Raw genomic sequence first — 24,753 nt, 5'->3', positions numbered from 1 at the left:
TATGTGTTTCAAGTCATTATTATTCTAATATTTTTGTTTGTATTCATGTGTATTTTAATCTGGAAAAAAAGTATTCTTAAGCTCTTAAGGTTTTATTAAACTCATTATTCTTGAGTAGGAATTGTAACAAAGGTGAGAGACGGTTGCAAGGAAACACATCTGGTTTATTGGTTATAGCTTTTTTTCTAACAATGGAGGCAGTAGGGTCCTTTTAACTCATGGCGTGTGAAACCGAAATCGTTCGTCTTGTCGCTTTGTTAAAGTTTGCAGTTTTGCGTACTTCAAGACAGTGGGGGGTTAGCTAATTGGATGCTCCTAAAGCTTACTTTCGCTTGTTAGTTGGGGGGTCTATTTTTTTTTCTCTTGTTATGTGTACAGATGTTTTTCGGATTTCATTGTCAGATTTTCTGGTGTTTGATTCGTCATGGGTGTGTCATTTTCTCAATTTTAGTTAACATAAAATTCCGGGATTGGTAAGATTTAATTTTATGATTTTTTTGAAAGCCTATGAACTCACAGAGGCGGAGAAACCAAGTTTTCCTGGGTGCTTGCACCAGGCTAGAGATTATTCTGATTCTGATTTTCTAGAAGAGAAGAAGAGCAAAAGTGGGGCTTGACCCTTTGGGTCTTGCTCCCGCGAACCACTTGAACCAGCGGGCTGCAGTGATGGTTGTAGCGGAGTCTGATTTGAGTGAATTTTGGGCAGCCGCGATGTGAAAGAGAAAGAAAGATCATGGGGTGTTTTGCCCTGCTGCCGGCTTTGCCGTGTGGCCAGTTGCCGGGGCAAGAGGACTTGGGTTGCGTTTTCCTTTGCTCTAGTGGATTCATTTTTTTTTTCTGCAGGATGTTTAAAGGTTTTGTGCGAGATGCAAGGAACATTTTCCTGCGTGATGTATGGAGAAATGTGTGCGAGCTGCAAAGAGCATTTTTACTGAGAGCTGATTCAGATGTATAGAGAAAAATCTACCAAGAAAATTTAGCACAGATTTTCTCTCTTCACCTGAATCGCCCGTTAATCTCCAAGAGCCTTTTTCCGAAACATTCAGCATAAAATGTTGCCTCGCCGCTTCGAAGATGCACGTAATTGTGCTAAAAACTGGTGTATATTCAGCTACCTGTTATTGAAATGAAATATAAATCCTTCTGAATTGGACTATTGGTTCCCACCTAATGGACAGATAAAAGATCATTCTAAATTGGACTATTGGTTCCCACTTAATGGACAGTTAAAGCGATTCCTGGCTGCTAGAAGAATTAGACTGTAATTTCTACTCGTTATTCCTAATGATTTTTATATGCTTCAGAAAGGGTTGTCACAGAAAGAAAAATGGGCTTGGCTCATTTCCATGTGGATTGGACACTAAGGATCCTGCTAATCAGGAAAAACTGTTTTCCATCTGTGAGTGAAATTTTAAATATATTCTCTCTGTCTCTCTCTCTTAGTTTTCCCGAATGCAGAACAGTTAATAATGATTTATCTACCTGTATATTGTTATTGCTTATATAAATTAAATATTACAGTTAGAAAAATTGAGAAGTTATTTATAATTTCAAGTGAATGCCAGTTTTAGGAGGAATAAATTTTGTTACACCTACTTAATTTGAAAAAAATAATGTTAATCTTAATTAATGTAAGCTGTAATTTGGTGTAGTATTATGTGTTATTTTGGCTTAGAAGAATATGTGGTAGGATACTGATCAGTTATCCATTATTTAACTATATAAAATAGTCAAGAATTTAATAAATATGTGTTTAAAATTTAATTGTATTTGTGTATTTATGTTGTGTATATTTTATTGTGGTCTGTCATGTCCCTCCATTTGTTTGAGCTGGGAGGCTTTTAAGAAACATGGAGTTTAATTGAATATGGGGTTATTGATTATTTCTTTTGCATAGGTTACTCACAACGCAAACCTAAAGTTAAATTGTACTACCACTATACGATTGATTGATAGATATGATATACGAATGTTTATAAGAATGTTGAAATGATATATGAATATTATGAATTAGATTTTGAATGTGAATTATTTGAATTATGTGATTAGTTTTTTTTTTTTTTTTTTGTTAATTTATCCGGCACCACAGTCTATCAGTTAAGTTTAAGTTATAAAGGAATAAGGTATTAAAACACAAAAAAAAAATTTTTTTTTCTATATAACAAAATTGTAGTCTTTACTATTCTGCGCTTATAATTACTCTATGTGCATTACTGTGATTTAAATATGCATCCAGATACGCCAACTACTTCAGTGGACCCATTTAGCTCCACACGCGCTAAACAAAACTTCCCCTCGGTAGACAGGAGCACAACAAATTCTTCTACTCCCGCCTCTAGAATAGAGGCAATCAATCTTATTTGTGACCAATTGCAGTTGTTCATTAGACATTCCAAAGATTCTAAAAAACTCAAAGCATCCATCAGGAAGCAAGTAACCAGCTTTGTAAATACAGTCCGCAACACAATAGCTGAACAAGAGATGTATTACGCTCAGCTGCAGGGCCATATCCAGGCATTACAACAGCAGCGCGATACTTCAAATATCATTGCTCCTACTGCACCTGTTATGGTACTCCCTTCTACTACAGGTGATACATATTACCAGACAGATACAAACGAGCTTCCTTTCACTGAATTTCTAAAGAAAAAACGCCATACAAAGCCGCTGGGAAAAAGAAATCCGAGCACGTGTTGCTAATTAAGCCCAACGATACAGATCGAACCCCTGAGCAGGTTAGGGTTCAGCTTACTTCCAAGATAAGCGCGAGAGCCATAGGCATAACAGTTGAAGAAGTTCACCCTATCCGGGCCAAGGAATTGCTGGTGCGATGCACTGCTAAGGAGCACATAGACGTGCTTCGGAAATCAACAGAAGAAACACCTGCACTTTCTTCAACAGTTTCCGTGAGAGTTCCCAGCATTCAAAAAACTTCAGTAATAGTTTACGGTGTGCCAGCCTCGGCCACAGCTGACGATATAAGTGAGGCTTTGTGAATCTGGTGCCATCAATTACACAGTCCCACATAACACCAAGGACACCTGTACGTAAGTCTTCAGGGGATAACAATTGGATTGTAGATATTCACACAAGCAGTTTTGACCTTGTAAAAGACCACCCCCGTGTTTTCATTGGTTTTAGCTCATGCACGTTTAGACAATTTTTCAAAGTAAAGAGGTGTTATAACTGCCAAAAACTAGGTCACATCAGCCACACCTGCAAGTCATCCCCCACGTGTGCTACCTGTGGTAAAGGACACGCAGTTGGCAAATGTACTACAACTACACCTCATTGTATTAACTGCGAAGATTCGAATAAGAAACTAGGCACAACATACGAAGTAACATACTCGGCAAGTGCAGGAATATGCCCAGCATACAAAGCAGAGCTCAGTCGCCTCAGAGCAGCTTATCAACATTAAGCAAAATGCAGGGTCTTGTACACAAAAGTATACTTCAGGGTTTCTCCATCTTACAGGGAAATCTCCAGAGATGCCAGGCTGCAACAAACAACGCAGCCCAAATTATAATGGAAAATAATTTCCAGTGGCCCTACTGCAAGAATATTACACCACAAATGGAAAAATTGTAGGTATGAGTTCTTTTAAAATATTTCAATCAACCAGTAATCTGGCAGCAATAGTGTACAACAGTCCGCTCACACCATTACAATTGTACAAAGGAGAATACTCAATCACCATTCAGCTTGAGAGTCCTAATAGGAACATTTCTTTCACAAGTGTCTATATTCCGCCCTCACATGATATAACATTAGCACTGACTGAGCTAGAATATGTAGTTGCCCTCCCGGTTCGCAGCAAAATTATCGCAGAAGACTTTAATGCCGCAAGCCCTCTTTGGGGTGCACCGGAAGGAAACAGAAGAGCAGTGCCAGTTCTGGACTTTATAACATCCCATGGCCTGACAATAGTTAATTCAGCTGACAGTCCTCCAACATTCTGGACCACACAGGCAGAGGGCTGGCCAGATATTACACTAGCAACTACTCCCATTTACCCAAGAATAAACAATTGGAATGTGTGGAGTGATTGCCCATCATTAAGTGACCATTGTTTTATTAGATTCGACATTGACTTAGAACACCATTACGCAGTTAAAAATAGATGGAAAACAAAATACATAAATTCCCAGAAATTTGGCAGCTCTTTAGCGCCCCATGTTTCTCATTTAGTAGCAGCCTTTGAAAATGCAACTAATAAGGAAGAGCTCGATACGGCATACAGTATGATAATAGACACATTGCAGACGGTCTGTGATAAAGTACTTAAACAGCGTAGTCACTCTGTTTTAAATAAAACTCCATGGTAGAATTCCATGTTAGCGGCCGAACGGAGTCGAGTTCGGACCCTTACGCACCGTTTTCAAGGTTGCTGCGATTCCAATGAAAGAGAGGCCTTGGGAATGATATACAGGAAAAACCGTGCAGTCTACAAACGGAAGATTTCAAAGGCTAAACTGGAATGTTGCCAGAAATATTGTACAAACGCAATAGAAAAATTTGGTAGACTATTCAAAATTGCTCATGATAAAGTCTTCAAACCTACTAGCCTAACTACGTCAATCTGTCAGAATGCCAACACTAGTTCCCAGATAGTGACACATATACTGGAAACGATTTTCCAGCATGATGATCCCCACAAAGATACTACAGCGCAGAAGAAAATACGAACTAGTATTAAACAATATTATACTTCGTCAATTCCTGATTCTGAGCCACTTCCAACAAGTAAGGAACTGAGTGACGTGATCAAGAAGCTCAATCCAAGTAAAGCTCCAGGTCCAGATGGGCTTGACAACGGCATTCTCAGAACTATGCATAACACGCATCCGGCAATACTTTCCTCCTATTTACAGGCATGCTGGAGAATTCACCACTTTCCAGAAGGCACAAAAATAGCAGAAGTTGCCCTCTTCCTAAAGGGAAATAAAGATCCAAATGAGGCTGCTTCTTATAGGCCTATCTGCCTGCTCTCAGCCATGGGAAAAATCCTCGAAAGAATAATACTTCAAAGACTGAATTTTTACATTCATGCTAATAAACTCATAAATACTAGGGAAGGAAAGTCAGTGGATCACCCACTGAATCACCTACAGAACACGGTACTTAGAAACAAGCAGAATAAACTGCATACTGTTGTCATCAGTATAGACATTCAAGGTGCCTTCAATTCGTTGTGGTGGCATGATATCTTGAAACGTCTCAAAGATATTAATTGTTCCAAAACTATATTTGATTTGATCTACAGCTACCTGAGTGAAAGACGAATTCAAGCTACAACGGATGGAGGTGTCCACATGCAAAAGGTGACGAAAGGCTGCCCGCAGGGCTCCTGCCTAGGTCCACTTCTGTGGAACCTGGTAGCAGACACTGCGCTCAACCTGTTTGATGATGATGAAACATCAGAAATAATAGCGTATGCTGACGACTTCTTGCTAATTTCAAACGGTCACAGCCGTAACAGTTACAAGATAAATTCCCAAAAAGCGTTAGACAAAATAGACCGCTGGGCCAGTGAACATAAGCTCAAAATTTCAAGAGCAAAAACCAAAGGAATGCTAATTAGCCCAGGAAAAAGGCACGAGCGTACCCCGTGCATAAACCTTCATGGCAGAAACACACAATTCGTGAGACATTTCCGCTACTTGGGTGTGATTATAGACGACAGATTCTCCTGGCTCCCTCAATCAAGGATCTTAAAGAAAGGCTACATAAACTGTCTAATACAATGCGGAGAACAGCTGCTGCTAACTGGGGTGTCTCCTCACAGATGCTCAAAATATGGTATGTCACAGTCGCTGAGCGCATAGCTCTTCAAGGCGTTTCCATATGGGGCGTCAATGTCACGATTAACATGCAACATACATTGAACTCCGCGCAAAGACCATTTCTTCTGGGCATCTGCAGAGGATTCCGTACCTCTCCTACAACTGCATTAAACGTATTGGCTGGGCTTCCGCCGCTGCACTTGACAGTACAGAGAGAGAGTGTTGTGGTGAGAGTGATCAGACTAAAACAAGACGTTATTATTTGGAGTAAGATCTATGTATTCTTGGACTACGAGAATCACATTGCCCACTCTCCTTGCCACCCTGCAGACTTCGATATAGAAGCAAACTGTAATCCTCCAAGTGCATTACAATCCTCAGCTGTATATACTGATGGCTCCAAAGGAGAACTCGGGACTGGCAGTGCCTGGTGTGCAATGGAGGGTGACCACATAATCCATTCCTGGGCTAAGAAGCTTCATCCCAGTAACTCGGTGTTTCAGGCAGAACTTACAGCCCTAAAGGCAGCTCTGGACTTTACTGCTAACAATAGCAGGTACAAAGTAATTTACACAGACTCAATATCAAGCTTGCAGGCCATCCAAGGCGGCTGCAGTAGACATCCTATTGTTAGAAACATACAAAAACTATTAATTTCAATTCCTGCAAGTCTGAGGCCCCAGCTACAATGGGTTCCAGCCCATACGGGGATTAAAGGAAATGAAGCAGCGGATATGAATGCGAAGGGCGCAGCCAATGAACCCCACGTGAGTAGCATTGGTGTGCCCCTTCCGCACTCGTATCTGAAAACTACTCTCAAATGTGAACTAATGAAGCAGTGGCAAAACTACTGGGAGACAAGCACCACAGGCAGAAGACTATGATTTCCAACCAAAAGTTAACCACAATTTAAATAGCAGTTCTTCGCACCTCACACAGTATTTGACAGGGCATGGCCCATATATGTCCTATCTTCACAGATTTCGCCTAAGAGAGAGTGACCAATGTATTTGTGTCAGTACTGGTGACCCAGATCATTATCTGTTTGACTGCTCACACACGGGAAATTCACATTTGAAAAGACCAACTGCAATCAATATGCCAGCATGGTTCAAAACACAATTAAGAATAAATATGCGCTCAGCCGCATTAGAGACTGCACTACCATTGCTAAAAGCATTGCTGACAATCTGGAGTGACTTCTTTCCTTGGACACCATGCCGTCAGCAGCCTGATCTGTACATATATTGATTTACTTAATGTCTTGTGTTTTTTTTTTTTTTTTTGTCTGTTTGTTTTGCTGTTTTTAATTATATTTAATATTGTGACTAATCCAGAACTCATTAAATGTATTTCAAAATCTGTAATGTATTTGGTCATCTTTACATCTGTACCTGATTTTTATAGCACATCCTTAATATAACTGTATGCCTAACATGTACGATAATAGTGAAATGTGTTCCGCTTAGTCTCAGCAGTCCCCACCATGCACCTTCTTTCCATGTTCTGGTTTTCACTTCAATGTTCCTCGTTTCATGGCCAATCCCCAGAGGACACAGTACTAAGCTCTTTATTTATGTTTATTCATGTATTTTTAAAATTCCATCGACGGGATCCAACAGGCTGAAAAGCACCTAACCCAGTGGGCCAGCTGTTCCGTCGATGGTGAAAAGAAAGAAAGTCTTTACCATTCCAGTTATTTCAACCAACCGACGCTGACTAGTGTTTCGTGGTTGTTGCTGGATCTTATCCAGGAAACCAATTTTTTCAGCTAACCTCAAGTCCCGTCATGACATTTTGGCAGAGGAGACAAGACACACACACAGTTCACTGACTAAAGTAGTCTGAAGAAACCTTGGTGTTTTGGGTTCAAGATGTTGAAGTCAAGAGGGAGATAAAATGCTCGCTAGTTAAAGCTTTGGCGCTAATGTCATCCCAAAAAGGTGATGAAATGATAGCTTTCTCATGTAAACTTTAATCCTGATTGACAGGCAGGAATTCCTTTCAAGTGGAGCCGGACACTATTGTTCACTTTCTCAAAATTCGGAGGTGCAGGTCAAAGAAAGGTCAAAGAAAATGGTGCGCGTGTTCACCTCCCACCGGTTTTGCTTTCGTTATGCACTTCAAGGAATTCCTGACCTTTGATGAAGCATTTTCCTGGGGAGCCACATCTACAGATCCTCCCATATATTGCAGACCAGCTGTACGTGGCCAACTTGTGGCTTCTGTTTCTTATTCGCTCTCACATTTTTTGGTCCGATTAAACGGAATTTTGGTGCAAATAAGCGAATAATATTAGGCTTATGTACATAGGATTTGTTTCAGTTTTTTAGGATTTAGTCCGAAAAAGCGGCTAGTCCGATTATCCGGTGGTCCAATTAACCGGATTTGACTGTATTTCAAGGTTATGTTGTTAGCAGATATCCCACCTTACTATATGGCATTTTACATCTGACAATTTTAACTATAACTTACTGGTGGTACCATTATTTTTTTTCAAATGGTGGAGACTCATTCGTATACCCAATAAATACTATGACGCAATAAAGAAAGACAAAATTTTAAAGTTAGTAATTGATAAATTAATCATAAAATCCGATAAAAAAACAAAGCAAAACAGTGTACATAAAACAAAATCCAAACACATTTTGAAGATCAACTTACTGATGGATCAAGATAAAAATTAGTCCACTCAAAGTTCTTCGCACCACTCAAAACCAGTGGTCTAGCAAGAACCTTTACGTAGTCCTACAGTAAAATATATATATGTATTTATCTTTATTGTGATACTAAATATATTTAGAAGAAAATTTAAAGCATTTTTTTAAAAGTTAAATAAACATATTTATCTAGGAAAAAAAATCTAAGAAAAAACTAAAGCAGCAAAAACAAATTACAACAAAAAGATATTTAAAATAGAACTTATTAATAAATAACTTGAATAACTTTATGCAAGAAAATTAATATATTTACTAGTAATAGATAAATGCTTACTTACTCATTTTTAATCTAGAAAACAAACATGCAAACCAGCAAAAACATGCAGAATTATAAAGCACTTGCTACAGAAACCTAAGAAAAATAGAAAACAATGCAAAGAGAAGCGCATAATTTATAGACATGCATCCAAAATATATAACAACTGCTAATAAATATATATATTTACTTGTATTTTTGTTCTAACAGCTCCCATAGCTTGTATAGAAGTATAATATCCTAAAATATTAATATAGTAAAATAGAATTTCATAAGGACAAAAAATTGTTGTTAATTTTATAAATTCCTTTAATAATAATAAATTGTTTCTTAACTTTTTAATGCAGTAGGTTAAAAACTTTATATTACTATAAATGAATTGAATGTTAGTTTTTCAAAGAAAATTGGTTAGGAAGTTATTTTATAATTAAAATTTATATATGTTTTGAAATAAATATGTAGATAAAAAGAAAAAATATAGCTTTATTAAACACAAAAAATTTAGGTTTATTAAACACGAAATAAAATTAAAGCTCAAAACGATACATTTTTAACTATACAGAACATAGATATATTATACCTCTATTACTGCATGCAATCTCTTTCAGAGTAGCATAAGGAACTGGATGAGGGCCAATTGCATATGTGAATACTCTTATCTGTTAAAAATATCAATTTAAAAAACACTGTTATAAACTGTTTTAAAATGTGTAATGCTTATTAAAATATGCAAAATACCATAATTGCATTTCTAAAATGCTGCCCACCAGCAGCCGAGCGGTAAAGTCGCTGAACACTGGTAGTTCGGTCCGAGGTTCGAATCTCGTGAACGGGCTGGCTGCATGGATGTTTTCGTGCTTTTCTCCATGTGTAACGTGTATATGAGCCAGTTTCCCTTAAAAAGTCTTCCATGAAGGCATCCCTCCTCTTAGGCAGATAGCCCTTGAGGCTTTGCCGTAATTAAATAACCTAACCTAACCTTTCTAAAATGCTATAAAGTAAAATATTAACAGTAAACTGAATTTATTTTTAAAATGTTCTTTAATGCAACTTAAAGGTATGGGTAAACCCTGTTAGGTAGTTTTTCAAGAGCCAAAAAAAGATTAAGAAATTCTTCTGAAGTCTTTTTAAGCTTTCTGCTTTAAATAATGGAAAGGGAACTTGAAAATCACCAACCATATCAAATGAAATAGCAATTTACGATGATCTTTAATTTATAACTTAATGGTTTCAGTTTTGATGAAACAAATTCACTGCAGATGAAATTTCCTTCAGTCTACATTACAACACTTTTTGCAGTTTACTGAAGTGCATGCAGTGCTATATAAATGAAGTGATAGACTCACATCTCCTGAACTTTGAAGCCCTTTATCTTAAAACATATGATGTTTACTATTCTTTTAAAATCAATTAAGAATTTTGGAGCATCTTGAAATATGAGGCTCTTTGTGATTGCTACTTAATCAAGCCCATAAATCTGGCTCTGGACTTGAGATTGTTATCCAAATTGTTTTATGCATTAATATGTATTTACTGAGACTGTTTTGACTAATTAACGGATGTAACTACAGCATTACTAAATGGATTGTAATAGTGTAAAGCTACTTGAGATATGGAGCTCTTTATAGTCTGTTATACTATATTTTAATACTATATTTAAATTTTTGGGGGCCCCCAAGAAAGTAGGGGCTCTAAGCTATAGCTTATGCAGCTTATATGTAAATTTTGCACTGCTGTTTGCATCTTAACCTATATTGATAGCTCAGTAGTCAGATGATAAGAAATTGGTCAATTCATTGAAATTAAAAAAAAAAACTTTCATTTTCAAATATTTAAAATTAAGTTTTGTATAAATATCTTTAATATTTACTCATGAGATGCCATAAAAACACACACTCTTACAATCACTGAGACTTTCAGGTAAGCAGCCTTAATTAGCAGGAATTTCATAGTTCGAAAAATTTATATACACTTTTTTTTTTTTAGTTTTATTTCAGGACTTTTAAAAAGCCAATTTTTTGTAGGCTTTTAACCCCTTTGCGCCGACTGTCACGTATACGTGCCAGCAACGAACGCACTTACCTACCGGCCGACATGCAGGCGTGCCAGAGGATTGTTCCATTCTCTACCAACTGTCACGTATTTGTGCCAGTACTTTGGAACGTTTTTCAAACTATAATTTCTGCCACAAGATGGCACTGTATGTCCATATGGTTTCAGATACATGTAAATTAGACCTTCTACTCGAAATGAAAGAAGCATGACTCACATACACGTGTTTTTGATTATATAAACAAATGGGGAAATAAATGTTTCCGAATGGCGTGATTTATGACGTCTCTTTAAATCGCACTTTATTCGCACGTGGTAGTTGTTTACTGTAAGTAGAGAAGTTTTATTTGCTCTAAAGCGTTGGGTATTTCGGTTTGCAGTTCAGTTTTTAGAAAATAATTAGATCTTGTTAGACATGAATTCTTTGTTTTTACCGTTGCAATGTCGAAGCGTCGAAAATGTTTAACAGAGCATGAAATAGCAGAAATGATGCAAAATATTTCAGATATTGATTCTGAAATTCTGATATTCTGATATTGATTCTGAAAGATTAACTGAAAGACATTTTCCAAAACTTTGTTCAGAAGAGACTGATAAGAAAATGAGACGACGATGCTTCGTTTGTTCACATTCCTGGAAAAATCCTCCAAAATGGCAAATGAGTTATTACGAGTGCAAGGAATGTAACGTAGGACTGTGTGTAGATCCCTGTTTTCAAATTTTTCATACGAAAAGAGAATTTTAAGTAATATATTTAGTTTTCAGATGTATAATGTTAAAATTCATAAAATGGTGAGTAATTAAAATAAAATGTGTAAAATATGCATTTAAACAAGAAATAAGGTAATTAAAGTATATATATAAAAATATTTATAAAGCATAAGCCGTTTAAATACTCTATACAGCATTATTAAACAATGCGTTGCTACTTCGGAAATTTCATGGATTTAGGCTTAGTAGCAAAAAAGCCCCCGGCCCTGGAGAGACGCTCGAGTAAGACACTGCCGGCCTCAGCGATAAGCGCGCGTTTTCTCTACCCGGCTCGAAGGGGTTAATGAAGAAAGTTTTATGTGGGTTGCACAGTACATATAAATTCATACAGATTTGTCATACTGAAGTTGAGATTTCTGCTTTTAAAAATATGCATTAAATTTTATAATTAACACATACAGAACAACAAATGATTTTAACAAATACCAATTCATATTATTTTTAACATCATTTCATGAAAAAACTTAAACAATCTTTATATTGCTAAAAACATTGTGCAATTTACTGAACTATACAAGAAATTCAATCTTCTGTGTGTTTCTCATATTATTAGAAATAAATACAGTAAGAACAGTTATGATCATTTTTATTACTTTAATATTATTTAAGATAATTAGCAGAGAAACATAAAACAGAATAGGTACTTCATAGGAAGTCCAGCTTAAAAATAGGAGCACAGAAAATTGCATCTTAACAGTTTACAGAAAATGAAAGGAAGATTTGAATGTATTCCATTAACCATCGTTACTCAGTAACTGCGAGTTCTGCATGCACAGACAGTCACAAACTACATTAATATCATGAGTTTTCAAAAGGTGTTAAACATCAATCTATGATACGACATACCTTTTTCGTTCATGTGACTCTGAATTTACATTGAATATCATTAATAAGCTAACTGTTTGATAATGAATGAGATATCAAAGACTAATTTTCTTTCATGCAAATTTTACCTAGCAATGAATTATAAATTTACTTTTCAATTGTTTATTTGTTACTTACATAAAATATTTTGATGATTAATTATTAATACAGAAAGAAAGGAGAAGATTAACTTCTATATTCATATTTAGAATCATCATTCTACATGAAAGTGAAAATTACGAAATTTTTAAGGCATTTCCATCAGTTTTTCAACATATGAAACAGCTGATTAATGGTTTTTAGAATGTACTTATGAGAAACATACTACTATGCGCAAGGAAAGATTAAACTTTTTCCATTTAAAATGTTTTCCCTCTTATTGCTTTTGTATATTGTAGATATAGCTTCAATGCTTCATGAAGAAACAAATTATTCCTCTCTCTTAAAAGCATTTTATGAAAATAAAAGATCATTTTGGCACTTTTTTGCAATTTTTTTTAACTTTGAGTACATCTCACAGAGGGCACAACAAATCAAATAATTTTATAAACACATGACAGTCTTCTAGGAACATTAGATGATAAAATAGCATCAAAAGGTAAGATTATTATTTTGTCTTTGTTGGAATAAATACACATTTTTAAAAAATGCTATGAAAATGCAATATCAATTCAAAGCGGTGTCTTTATGCATGTACACAAATTTCATAAATAGTGATATTTTCTTTTACAGATTCTGCAAAACAACAGTTCCAAACTAATGGACATTTGAGAAAACATTTTTTATGTTATATGAAGCATCAGAGTTTATGAAGATGATATTTCAGAACTTTCGTTATCTATTTATATAATTTTGATATATACTTAAGAAAATCTGCAAAGAAATCGACTGATGAAGATGGATAAAGACATTGTAAAACATCTCTTAAGTGTGGTGGAAGTTCCTTCAAATCATTACATGTATTTTGACAACTTTTTTACGTCACAAATGCTGTTTTCGGAATTGAATAAGCTGGGATTTCATGCCACTGGAACCATTCGTGAGAACAGATTAGGAAATCGTCCTATTATATTTGCAAACAAAATGAAAAAAGAACATATGACACTGCATTTGATAAGGAGAATGGCATTGCAGTAGTTTGATGGAATGACAATTCTATCATAACTATGGCAACTAATTTCGATACAATTGATCTGCCTTCAGTAGCCATGAGGTACTCTATGAAAGAAAACAAATTTGTACCTGTAAGACAAACCAAATTCATTGAAATTATAACAAATATATGGGTGATGTCGATCTTCTGAACAATTTTGTTACGATGTAAAGAGTGCAAGTAAAAGGTAAGTATGGTGGTGAGTAAATTTTATTGATGTAACTAAAACAAACTTTATAAGATTGCTGTAGAGCCCAAAATTTCCCCATTAGATTTTCCAAGAAGTATTGCACTGGCACTGCTGAAAACAAGGGAGGAATATTTTGACAATTCGCAGCCTTCAACTACATGTACTCATAGCGTTGGCCGACCATCTTTCTTTCAGATTTTAGCTTTAAACGAAACAAAAATGGATCCCACAACTTAAATTATTGAGACAAATTCAACAAACATAAGAAAAAGATGCAAATACTATGGCAGTCAAATGACAACTGTTTGCAATAAATGTAATGTGCATTTGCATAGCAAATGTTTCAAAGATTTTCACATATCCTTAAAGTAATCAGTTTTGACTGACATTGCATTTTTGCAACATTTTATACCTTATGTATAAATAAATATATTTTTTCCTATGACATTTTTTCTCTTAATTAGACTCTAATACACCCAAAAAAAATATTTTTATTCATTTCCTTCAAGTGAAAGTTAGCGTGGTTTTTAATGGCTTAACATCTCTCTTTCACAGTGGACATAACTGAAACTTAGCCTCTTAAACCATATATCAGTTTATTTATGAGTATTCTACTATTTGATAAAAGGGAAGACTAAGTTGAACACTTCATTAAATTTTACAGCCAAAATTGTCTAAACACATTAATTATTTTGCACATGTATTTTTTTTTTTTTTTTTTTTTTTTTTTTTTTTTTTTTTTACTTTACAATACAGCAGAAACAATACCAGAATTAAGTATTAGCTTGCCCTAATTGCAGCCACATACTCCAGCCAAAGTAAATGTGAAAATAATTTTCATTGATCTTTACTAAACAAAAAAACACCAAAAATTGTAACTTATTTCAACTAATTTAATGTTTCTCTTTAAATTTTAGAAAAAATACTTTATAAATATTTCATAAATACCAAATAAGCAGACGTATTTAATAATGAAAAATATTATTATTATAAATATAAATTTAAAATCTTACACTTTTATCAGAATTATATTTTTCCAGCACATCCCATGCTTCTTCAGTACCTCCATCACTAAAAAGCATGATAACTTTGTTGCAATTTGCTCCAATCCAAGGATCAGTACTGTTATCCTTACACTGGGGAGAGGAAATATATTTTACAACAGAAAACATTATTTTCAAGAGATGCAGCTTTAAAATAAGTATATGCGCCAAAGAGCCATTGCATTATGACTACCTCACGGGTACAGCAACGAGCTCGCACCGAGACAAAACCGCTAATGTTGGAATACGTAAAGTGACCATGCACTGTTTTTCCACATGTAGAGTGTTCAGAGACTAAGGGAAAATCAGCTAATTTATCACATTTCAATAAAGATCAAATCATTATGGCTCAGCACCTGGAAACATTAACTTCAGAAATGGCACATTTGGTGAGCTGTATATGTGCAGCAATTGTAAGAACTATTCCTATGTTACAGAAAGTGGTATATAGGTAGTGAAAAGCCAATTCACTGACCAGTGGTCTGTTAGACATGGCACATTCATTTCACAGAAAGTGATATACATTGTTTGCCATGATAATGGGCAAAATCATCAGCTGCTACAACAGTGGCAACCCAGATGGTAATTCTCAACACACAGTGCGGCGTACATACTGCGTAAGTCCAACGCAGCATGGCCATGGCACAAGCATTTCAGAGGAGAGCAGAAAGTGATATACATTGATGCCATGACAATGGGCAAAATCATCAGCAGCTACATCAGTGGCAACCCAGATGGTGTGTCTCAACACACAGTGTGGCATACACTACTGCGTAAGTCCAACGCAGCCTGCACCTGAATTCCAACGGAAACCATGGCACCTAGGTGCACAGTTGGGCAGATACAAGGCAGTCACAGCAGTATTATGGTATGACCGATGTTTTCATGGGGCCCATCATTCCCATAGAACACTCCTTGATGTCTGTGAGCTATGGGAACATCATTGCAGACCAGGTGCACCCCTTCATAGCAACAGTGTTCCCAGTGAGTGGTGGCGTTTACTAACAAGATAATGGTGCCTGCACCATATCAGAAGTGCTTAATTGTCAGGAAGGGATTCAAAGAACATTCTGGTGAATTGAAAGCCATGTCTTGGCAGAAATGTTTGATTGGATTCATGTCAAAAGTCCTTTGACATGAATCCAATCAAACATTTCTGGTTTCACCTAGAAAACCAAATTTGTGCTGCCATCTTGTAATGGGCAGGATTTGCAGGACCAGCTGACTGCCTAGTAACAGATACCTCAGATAATCTATCAGCATCTTGTCAAGTCATGGCCTCGCCAGGTGTTAGCAGTTTTGAGGGTGAAAGGTAATCCTACTTCATATTAAAAAATAGGTCATAATGCAAAGGCTCTTCAGTGTATGTTGCATATATTCAATAGGCTTCATTACTAGGAATCTTTAATAAAATTTTAATTAGCTATGCACTTTATTTCTAAAATTAAACAAATTTATGCATACACAGTTTTAAATAACAAAAGAATATGTATCATTCATTAAATGAGTAAACAACTTCTTACAATTATCAAGATTTACAAATCATAAAACTTATAATAAAGCTTAAATAAAACATGAGCTCTCAGTTCTGTAGTGAGATACAAACATTTTAATTAAAAAAAATTGCATTTGTGCTTGGAGATTCTCTTGTATTTTATTTACAGTCAATAAATATCCCACGATTTTTTGTGTGTAAACAGAGAACAAATCACAAAAATGTTAAATACTTATTTACATTTTACAATATTTAAAATTTTTTATTTAAAAATCAACAGCAGTCACTTCAGAACCACAGACGAAAAATCGCAAACAAGATATACAGGCAAACCTTTTTTAATGGACATTCTCCTTTATGAACTGTTCCTGAAGCCTCAGACCCTTAAATAGGAGACCATGCATTCCTATTTAGGAGATACTCCCTGATAATGTATAAACGCCTTAGTCCTATGAATGTTTACCAAAAGGAGGTTCATTTCTACCTTTTAATGTAATTTCAAATCAGTTTCAGTGCTAGGAAGATACCTGTCGGCATGCATCTCCATGATCTGATCACAACATAACTTTATAATTTAAAAAACTTAATTGGCACAAAAGCAAAAATACTATGCTTACTGCAGCAGGCACTACAATACTATGTAATAATCAGATTTTGAACTTTACACATAAAGACACTAGAGTGTCAGCTACCAAACAGAAGCAATGAGTATCTGTATATAGTTTTCTACAGTTGGTTGATGCATAACATAAAACAACTGTAAGAATGTAGGTTTGAATTATTTTTAAGGAAATAATATGTGACTATAAAAATTTTACAAAAAAAGAATTAGCTGATAATATAAGAAAAGAAACTTCAAATTCAGTTTATTCAAATCAAAAGTCTATACCCCAGGTCAAAGATAATAAAAAGTTCAAACTGATTGAGGCATCTGTTACAGATAAAATGTTAATTGCTAATAATGATAAAGACATGAAATAAAAGAATACCATTGAAATAAAAATAAAATACACTTTATCAATAAACCAGTTTTCAAAATAAATATGTTAATTTGAATATAGACATCCACAAATTAATTCATTTTGAAATGTTACAGATTCTATTCACTGTACCCTTTAAAGAAAATCTGATCATGTTATTTCAAAAAAGGCTGAATTCTAACAAATTGAATCTTGCTTATATTACAAATCAGAGCATAATTAGTACGTTTTTGAAAGCACCTGAATACATTTTTGGATATACAATATGGTTATTGAAAAGCTGAAGAGTTTGAAAAATTCAGAACTTAATCATTTTCAATCTTTTTTAGTTTCATTTTTGTAGAATATAAAGTATTTCTTGGATATTAATGGCTACATATTATGTCCAGCTGCAAGTCAAAACTCACTTTTTAAATTCCATTGAAATATCAATCATTCAAAGTTGGAGAAAATATTGACACTCTAATATCAGAGTAGAATCCTAGAACAAGGGGTATCCAACATGTGGCCCACATGTCACCCAAAGCAAATATCAGTGCAGCCCACAAAGCACAAAAAAAGACCCAACCTGGATGATGCATTTTGTTGTTGCAATTGGGTTTCAAGGCTGGCTTTCAACATGGATAGACAGGTTATTTGACGCTCTGAGCTGGAGCAAAGGAAAATACATTTTAAATGAAGTGGTGGTTCCAGATCTTTTTTGATTTACACATGAAGTAATTATTTTTATTTTGATATATTGCTTGTATTTGTATGTACTGCCAAGGTGACAAATGTTTTTGGAACTGCAAAGGATATAAGCAATGTTGTATTTTCAAGTACTTAAAGTTGTGTTTAAAGTGGTGTGGTGTTCTCATATCTTATCACCACTATCTTGTGGTGCCTTAATTAAGCAATCTGAAGAATTGTTTTCTGTATTTTACATCATTTGGTCAATTACATCAGGTTAAGTGAATACGTAAGTGAAAAATTAATTTGCTGTTCATATGGATGCCAAAGTGAATAACAGTGTTTGAACTGTGATTTTAATTTTTTTTTTAATCTTCATTTTTCTCATCCTGCACATTTCTCTATTAGAAAGAAAATTTTAAATCTTCTTTTAGCAGTCATAGCTGAGCATATCCAAGCATATATTTTTGCTCCACTCAACTAGACATCAAAAGTTTGGATTATATGCATCTTGCATGGAAACATTTTTCAGAATCTTCTGAAGTAATGTTCTGGCAAAAGCTAGTTCAAGTGGGCAATGCCAAACAGAGATTGATGTATTCTCTGTTGTACAGCTTCTATCCCTGCATTGGTGCATTAAAGGTACCTTCCCAGAAGATTTCAGATTGATCTAATTTTTGTAAACAGGGTGATTAAGTTCCAAATCAAATTATCTCTAAGAGTTGCACTGACATTAAAATATTACCAGCATTTCCATCAAGTATGAATTTGATCTTTTACTCGAATAGAAAACCTCAGTGAGTTTTATTAGTTGCTGGACATATTATGTAGCCATTTTAATCTCTATGAAATGCTCTATAACTCACGGGAAAAAAAAAAAAAAAAGCAAAGGTGGAGGGGGGAATTGAAAATGAACAAGTTAAGAATATTTCAAACATATTATCATTTAATTTTTAGAAAAGATACATTATAAATATTTCATAAATATCAGATATGTAGAAGTATTTAATAGTGTAAAATATTATTATTATAAAACAAAATTTGAAATCTCATACTTTTATCAGAAAGGAATATATGAAGGTCTTTCATTAACCATTCCTACATTATTCATATATCATATACTTAAGAAGATAAACTAGCATTTTTCTAATTCAGTACTTAGGATGTACTAAAAATAATATTATATCAGTTGAAAAATATATAACAGTTTTTGACATCATAGATGAAAGGCCAAAATGAAAAAAAAAAAAAAAAAAAAAAATTAGCAAGGAATTTCAGATCTAATAACTAAATGCAATCTTATAAACCATTACTTTAAAAAGTTGTGAAATAATTGTCTCAAATATCTAAAAGCAAGGTTTTTTTAAAAGATTCCATGCACAAGCATATCATCTTTAACTTATTTAATGTTAATTGTACTGTAAATCTACATGGCTCTTTTTTCATTTAATTTATATAATCTCAGAACCCACAAACACTAATAAATACAGATATAGTCATATACTTTTGCTTTAATAGTATATTATCTCCAGCACTTCTTTGTTTAGTTTGCAGTCTATGTTATTTTAATTAAAATATGTTATTGCATAATACCCATTAAAAACTGCTTCATTAAAAGACATACTACCCATTAAAAAGGATGTTACCTATAGCAGATATAATGAGCAAATAATAACTAAAAACAGACAAGTTCTGACTAGAAAATCTGCCCTTTTTTACATTCTAAATGTAGTTTTAGATGATAAAATTTAACTCAAATTGACTCTTTTTTTTTTTTTTTTTTTTTTCTGTAATAGTTACCTGTATAATATTTTTTTTAAAAATAAGTATAAAATATATCAATAAAAATGAAAATGAATTTTTCCTTACCTTGGCTAAAGCTTCAAAGGCAAATTTCAGAGCTAGTGATAGATTTGCCATATTACCATCTTTCAGGGAATCTATACCTTTAGAAAGTATCTAAAAATATATGCACAAAAAATATATAACTAACTGCCAACGAATGAGACATTAAATATTCTGAAAATTAATTCAGAAGCAGAAATAAATACTAATAATACCTTATATAAGAATAAATTACCTGTTTATTCCTTCTATTAGCTTGAACAAGTGTATCAAAGCAAGAAATCCATCTCACTGTATTATTAAACTTGAGAAATAAAAAAAAAGTATTAACTACAATTAAAACAATTATTACATAAAGTCAGTTATATTTATTTTTACTACAGAAGGAAGGTATTGTATAATTACATGTTTTTGAAATTACATTATATTTCATTAAAATTTCAACAAAATTTTATAAATAATGTACAGCTTTAATGCTTAACTCAAAAATGTTTTTATTCAAACTCAAATTTCAGTTCACATTTAATTTTGCTTATTCACTTCTTTGCATAGGGCTTAAGACTATTACAGCAATCACATCAGCTGTACATACATGTGTAAATTAAAATGAAAAGATAGGCATTAAAAATGTTGCATCTAAACATACTTTAGAATTATGCATTAGACAATTTATTTGTATATTATTATATTCAGAAACATTTGCATCTTATAACAATCTCAAATTAAGCACCAGAAACTTTATCAATTCACTTGATTAACTTTTACTTATCTATTTTTTATTAATTCAGTATGGTTTTATTGATTTTTACTATTTATTATATGAAAAAAATTATAGAAATTTTATTACTAAAGTAATCATTTTGTCTTTCTTTAAAAGTCTACCATATTTGGTTAATTTCTTTGGCTGTAATCATCCTTTGCAGACAAGTTTGAGAAAGAATCTTTTTTAAACACATAACACATATATGTTGTGAAGCCTATGAAAATCAATGAAAACATTAGAAGCATTAACTTTTGAGTTATTTTATTACATTCTTTAGTAAGATATTTATTACACACAGATTATTTTATAATAAAACAGTCAGCATATTTATTAATATATCAGATTTTTTAACTCGGATGGAAAAGTAAGTACAGCTTGTCATGAAGCTTGAGAAATTATAAAAGATTATTTTTATAATACATACTGATGCTACATTGACGAAATCATTTTCACCTAGAGTTGTCAGCATAGTTTTCACAGCAATTTTCATAATTTCCATAGTCTGTCCATGCATACTTCCACTCCTTGAACAATAACATTACACAATAATTTTAATTTGCTTTGTAAAATAGTAATGAAAAGAGGTAAATGAAGAAAAAAATATTAGTCAATATGTTAAGATAATTTGAATATTTGTAATGCTACTGACACCTACCACATAGTGGCTTTCAAAATCTCACTCAGCTCTGCCTAATTATAGAGGAACTTAAAAACTCTATTTGGAAAATTTAAGTTAGCATATCTCAGAAAAGGAAACAAAAACTTAAGCTGAAATTCTAAATAACATATGTATTATGTGAATTCTCTAATTATTTGATGGTTACATACAAATATTTAAGACTACAGTTCTTAATCTTAACAACAGCTATTTTCTATTGATACTTCTAATTATTTCATTTTTACTTTATTTTAGGAAAAAGTTCAAAAATATTTCTACTCAAAATAAGAAAAGAGAAATAAAAAAGCAAATGATGGTTGATTATTCAAGAAGTTAAAGGAACAAAAATCAGCATAATATTCAGAAATTTGCAGGACTAGTTTTGAAGGCTTAATTATAGCGCAATCTTCTTCAGCTGCAGAAATGCAAATGATGAAAGTGAAGCCCGTGGTCAGAGCAGCATCTCGCCTTATATATTATGTTTTGCTGGTATAATTGACTGACATCTGCTATACAGTACTGATGATGTATCATGATACTGACAACTAAAGATATTATGGGTATGGGAGACAAGAATGATTTTCTCAGAAATAAGAATTTGCATAAAGATTAATTACGTAAAGAACTACCTCAAGAAGCTAAATGAAAATTTCCATCATAATGCCATAACAAATTTCAATGAACTCTTAAAACTATGAAATTAGACCTTATACAACATATTTATTCAATGTAGTGAATCTATATATCTATATATCTATATCTATATATATATATAATAATTTATTTCCTAAACCGTATTGATTAATTGATTATATTATCTCCTAAGTTTAATTAAAGTAGAATTATTTTAAAAGTGTGCATCCATACATACATATATATATATATATATATATATATAATTGATTGTTTACATCATCACTTCTCCTGAACAATTTTTAAATGTAGAAACACTTCCTTCTTTATTTTAGGTGTCTTCAGTTTTATCTCACTTCTTTCCATGCAAACATACGTGTAGTAGATAACACTTCGTACTATAGAGTTTCAGATCAATGCTTCTAGCCCATCTGATGGCATTTTTATATTTTTTATCCCCACTCATTAAAAGTCATTATTTGATCATTCAACTTCTGTTCTGTATCATTCATTAATAATTATATTTTCTCCTGCATCTCTGTCTTTACAAGTAATTTTAAAGATTCAAAATCTGTCAGTTTTGACTCAAAACATGAGCTTCACTCAGCATAATGATTCAGGTCCTATATGGATATAAGATTTATCCCTGATCATGTAGTGTATTTAGAAGTACTTTATTTTGTTATCCCAACTTTAATTGTTTTCCATTATTCTATAGCAGTGTTTAATTTGTTTTGCTCCATGAAGTGGTCAGTGTAAATTCCAGTATTTCCAACTTTAACTGAAAAAGAATATCCAAAAAATGAAATGAATTTAAAAAGAGAAACTTTTACGATAACAGTAAATATGGCATGAAATATCAAACAAAAGTACATTAAGAAATAAATGTGAGATAAGGTTAAATGATTATTCTCCACTACAGAATTCTATGGTATTGATTTAAAGCAGTTCAAAAACATAAACACAAGTGAAAAACAAAAACGTCTACTTCCACATATGCTTTATAAGTCCCAAATAAATATATTCCCACACATCTGGGCTTATTTAAATAACAAACCAGTGATTCTTACAACAAACAACAGTATGTATTTTTGGCCTAAAACATGAATATTATTTAAAAATTTATTCTTTGCATATGAAAAAAATATTTCTGTTATATTTCTCACTGACAACATAGCACACATTCTCCAGCAGTTGACTATATGTGGATAAAGCTTGTATTCATTGCCAATGGCGAAGGTTACCACACTAAGAAAATGTCTATTGCACACATGTGAACATGTGTGTAGTAGCTGTGATAAATTCCGACATTATTAGTGAAGAGGTAATAAGAATGACAGAAAGAAGTCAAGCTACTGGTGCCATCTATTGAATGAAAAATGAAAACATTTATGGAATAATTTCCTTAAAAGCTGAAAATAAAAATGGACAAAATTCTGGACTGGATCGCCATTTGTGATGAAAAGTGGATTTACCTTAGCAACACAGGCCAAGAAGGCGGTTTGTCTGCAACCAGGGAGCCCATTGACATCATCGCAAAGATCAATTTGACTAACAAAATGATAAAAATGTTTTGAGATTGCCATGGTATTATCCACAAAGAGTATCTGGAAAAAGATAAAAGCCTCGATAGTACGGAGTACAATGAGATGCTAGTCCATGTTGACTCTGGTATCAAGGAAAATATCGAACTGAGCTCCACCACAAAAAGGTAATGTTCCATCAAGATTATGCAAGGCCACATGTGTCTGCATTCACTGGCTGGAGTCTGTATGGACTTGAATGGGATCTTTTGTCATACCAACCATATATCCCCAACATTGCTCCTTCGGACTTCTACCTTTTTTCACACCAGCAGCTACATCTTGCATGCTATTTTCCATTCTGCACAGGACATCCGAAATGAGGTTGGTCTGTTTTTGAACTCGCAGTCGTCAAATTTTTGGGCTGAAGTCTTTGGAAAACTAACAAAATGTTGGCAGAAAATCATAGATTTGGGTGGTGATTACTACTTGCACTAAAGGTTCTGCTATCATGTTTTTTTTTTTTTTTTTTTTTTTTTTTTCTTTTTTCCTAACTTTATTAGGAACGTTTTTGGGCAGAAAAACCTTCATTACAACCAGTTATTTAGGATAATTTGTTACCTTTTTCATGGATTTTTAAGGTTTAGTAAAAAGTGAAACAGGAACAAAGGCAGCAAAAAGTGATGTCTTCTTTAAAGCTATTTTATAGATCATCATCAAAATTAAAATGTAAGCTATCAAGACAGTTGTCTTAGTCATCATTGTAATAACTTTTACTCACATCATTATCAGGATTAGTTCAGTATATAATTTCAAAATTTTCAAAATATTTTTGCATTAATAGAAGCTTAAACACTTACAAATCCATCAGAATTACTATATCCTTAGGTGAGCTAGAAGCATGCACATACCTAAAATAAAATTAAAAAAATTATCAGCAGAGTTTAATTAAAGAACATTAATTATTTAAAAAGTAAAATGGGAGTACATATATAATGAAATATAATTCAATAAATAAACTGGAAAAATGAAAATCATTTGTCTCAAATAGATAAAAATATTAATTTAGCACAATACTTTTAAAAAAAGGTGATTTTAAACACGACATCAGAGAGGAAAAAAACTTACCATGGACGAAGCCGTACATCATACAAATCTGGAAAAGATGGCTTTTTTGGTAATACTTCCCACCGTTTTGCTACATGTTGAAACAAATTAGCATATGAAGAGATAACAATAATTTCATTAAGGGTTCTTACTATTAAAATTTAGCAAAATATACAATACATACAAACAATATCAAAATTATTTACAGAAACATTCCACACGAATTTCTTACTTTGCCATTAATA

General features: G+C 33.3%; 1 protein-coding gene across 3 annotated transcripts in view; it reads right to left on the bottom strand.

Moving 5' to 3' along the window:
• LOC118198908 (voltage-dependent calcium channel subunit alpha-2/delta-1-like) overlaps window positions 1-24,753 on the bottom strand; it is a 131,066-nt gene that overhangs the window by 82,882 nt on the left and 23,431 nt on the right. For all 3 annotated transcript variants that reach the window (XR_015040719.1, XM_085815244.1, XM_085815243.1), the window contains exons 7-15: window positions 24,530-24,599; window positions 24,262-24,312; window positions 21,012-21,111; window positions 20,060-20,128; window positions 19,849-19,938; window positions 14,806-14,928; window positions 9,343-9,421; window positions 8,953-9,002; window positions 8,451-8,534 (exon numbers count right to left, since the gene is read on the bottom strand). Coding sequence is in view for 2 of the 3 variants with exons in the window: in XM_085815244.1 (XP_085671370.1) it covers window positions 8,451-8,534; window positions 8,953-9,002; window positions 9,343-9,421; window positions 14,806-14,928; window positions 19,849-19,938; window positions 20,060-20,128; window positions 21,012-21,111; window positions 24,262-24,312; window positions 24,530-24,599 (716 nt within the window). In the remaining variant the exon portion in view is untranslated. The remainder of the gene's footprint in view (window positions 1-8,450; window positions 8,535-8,952; window positions 9,003-9,342; window positions 9,422-14,805; window positions 14,929-19,848; window positions 19,939-20,059; window positions 20,129-21,011; window positions 21,112-24,261; window positions 24,313-24,529; window positions 24,600-24,753) is intronic.

Source organism: Stegodyphus dumicola, chromosome 4, assembly GCF_044657685.1.
Source record: "Stegodyphus dumicola isolate Sdum_Otavi_A_Nest chromosome 4, ASM4465768v1".
Taxonomy (NCBI): Eukaryota; Metazoa; Arthropoda; class Arachnida; order Araneae; family Eresidae; genus Stegodyphus; species Stegodyphus dumicola.
This window is presented reverse-complemented; position numbering and strand designations above follow the sequence as displayed.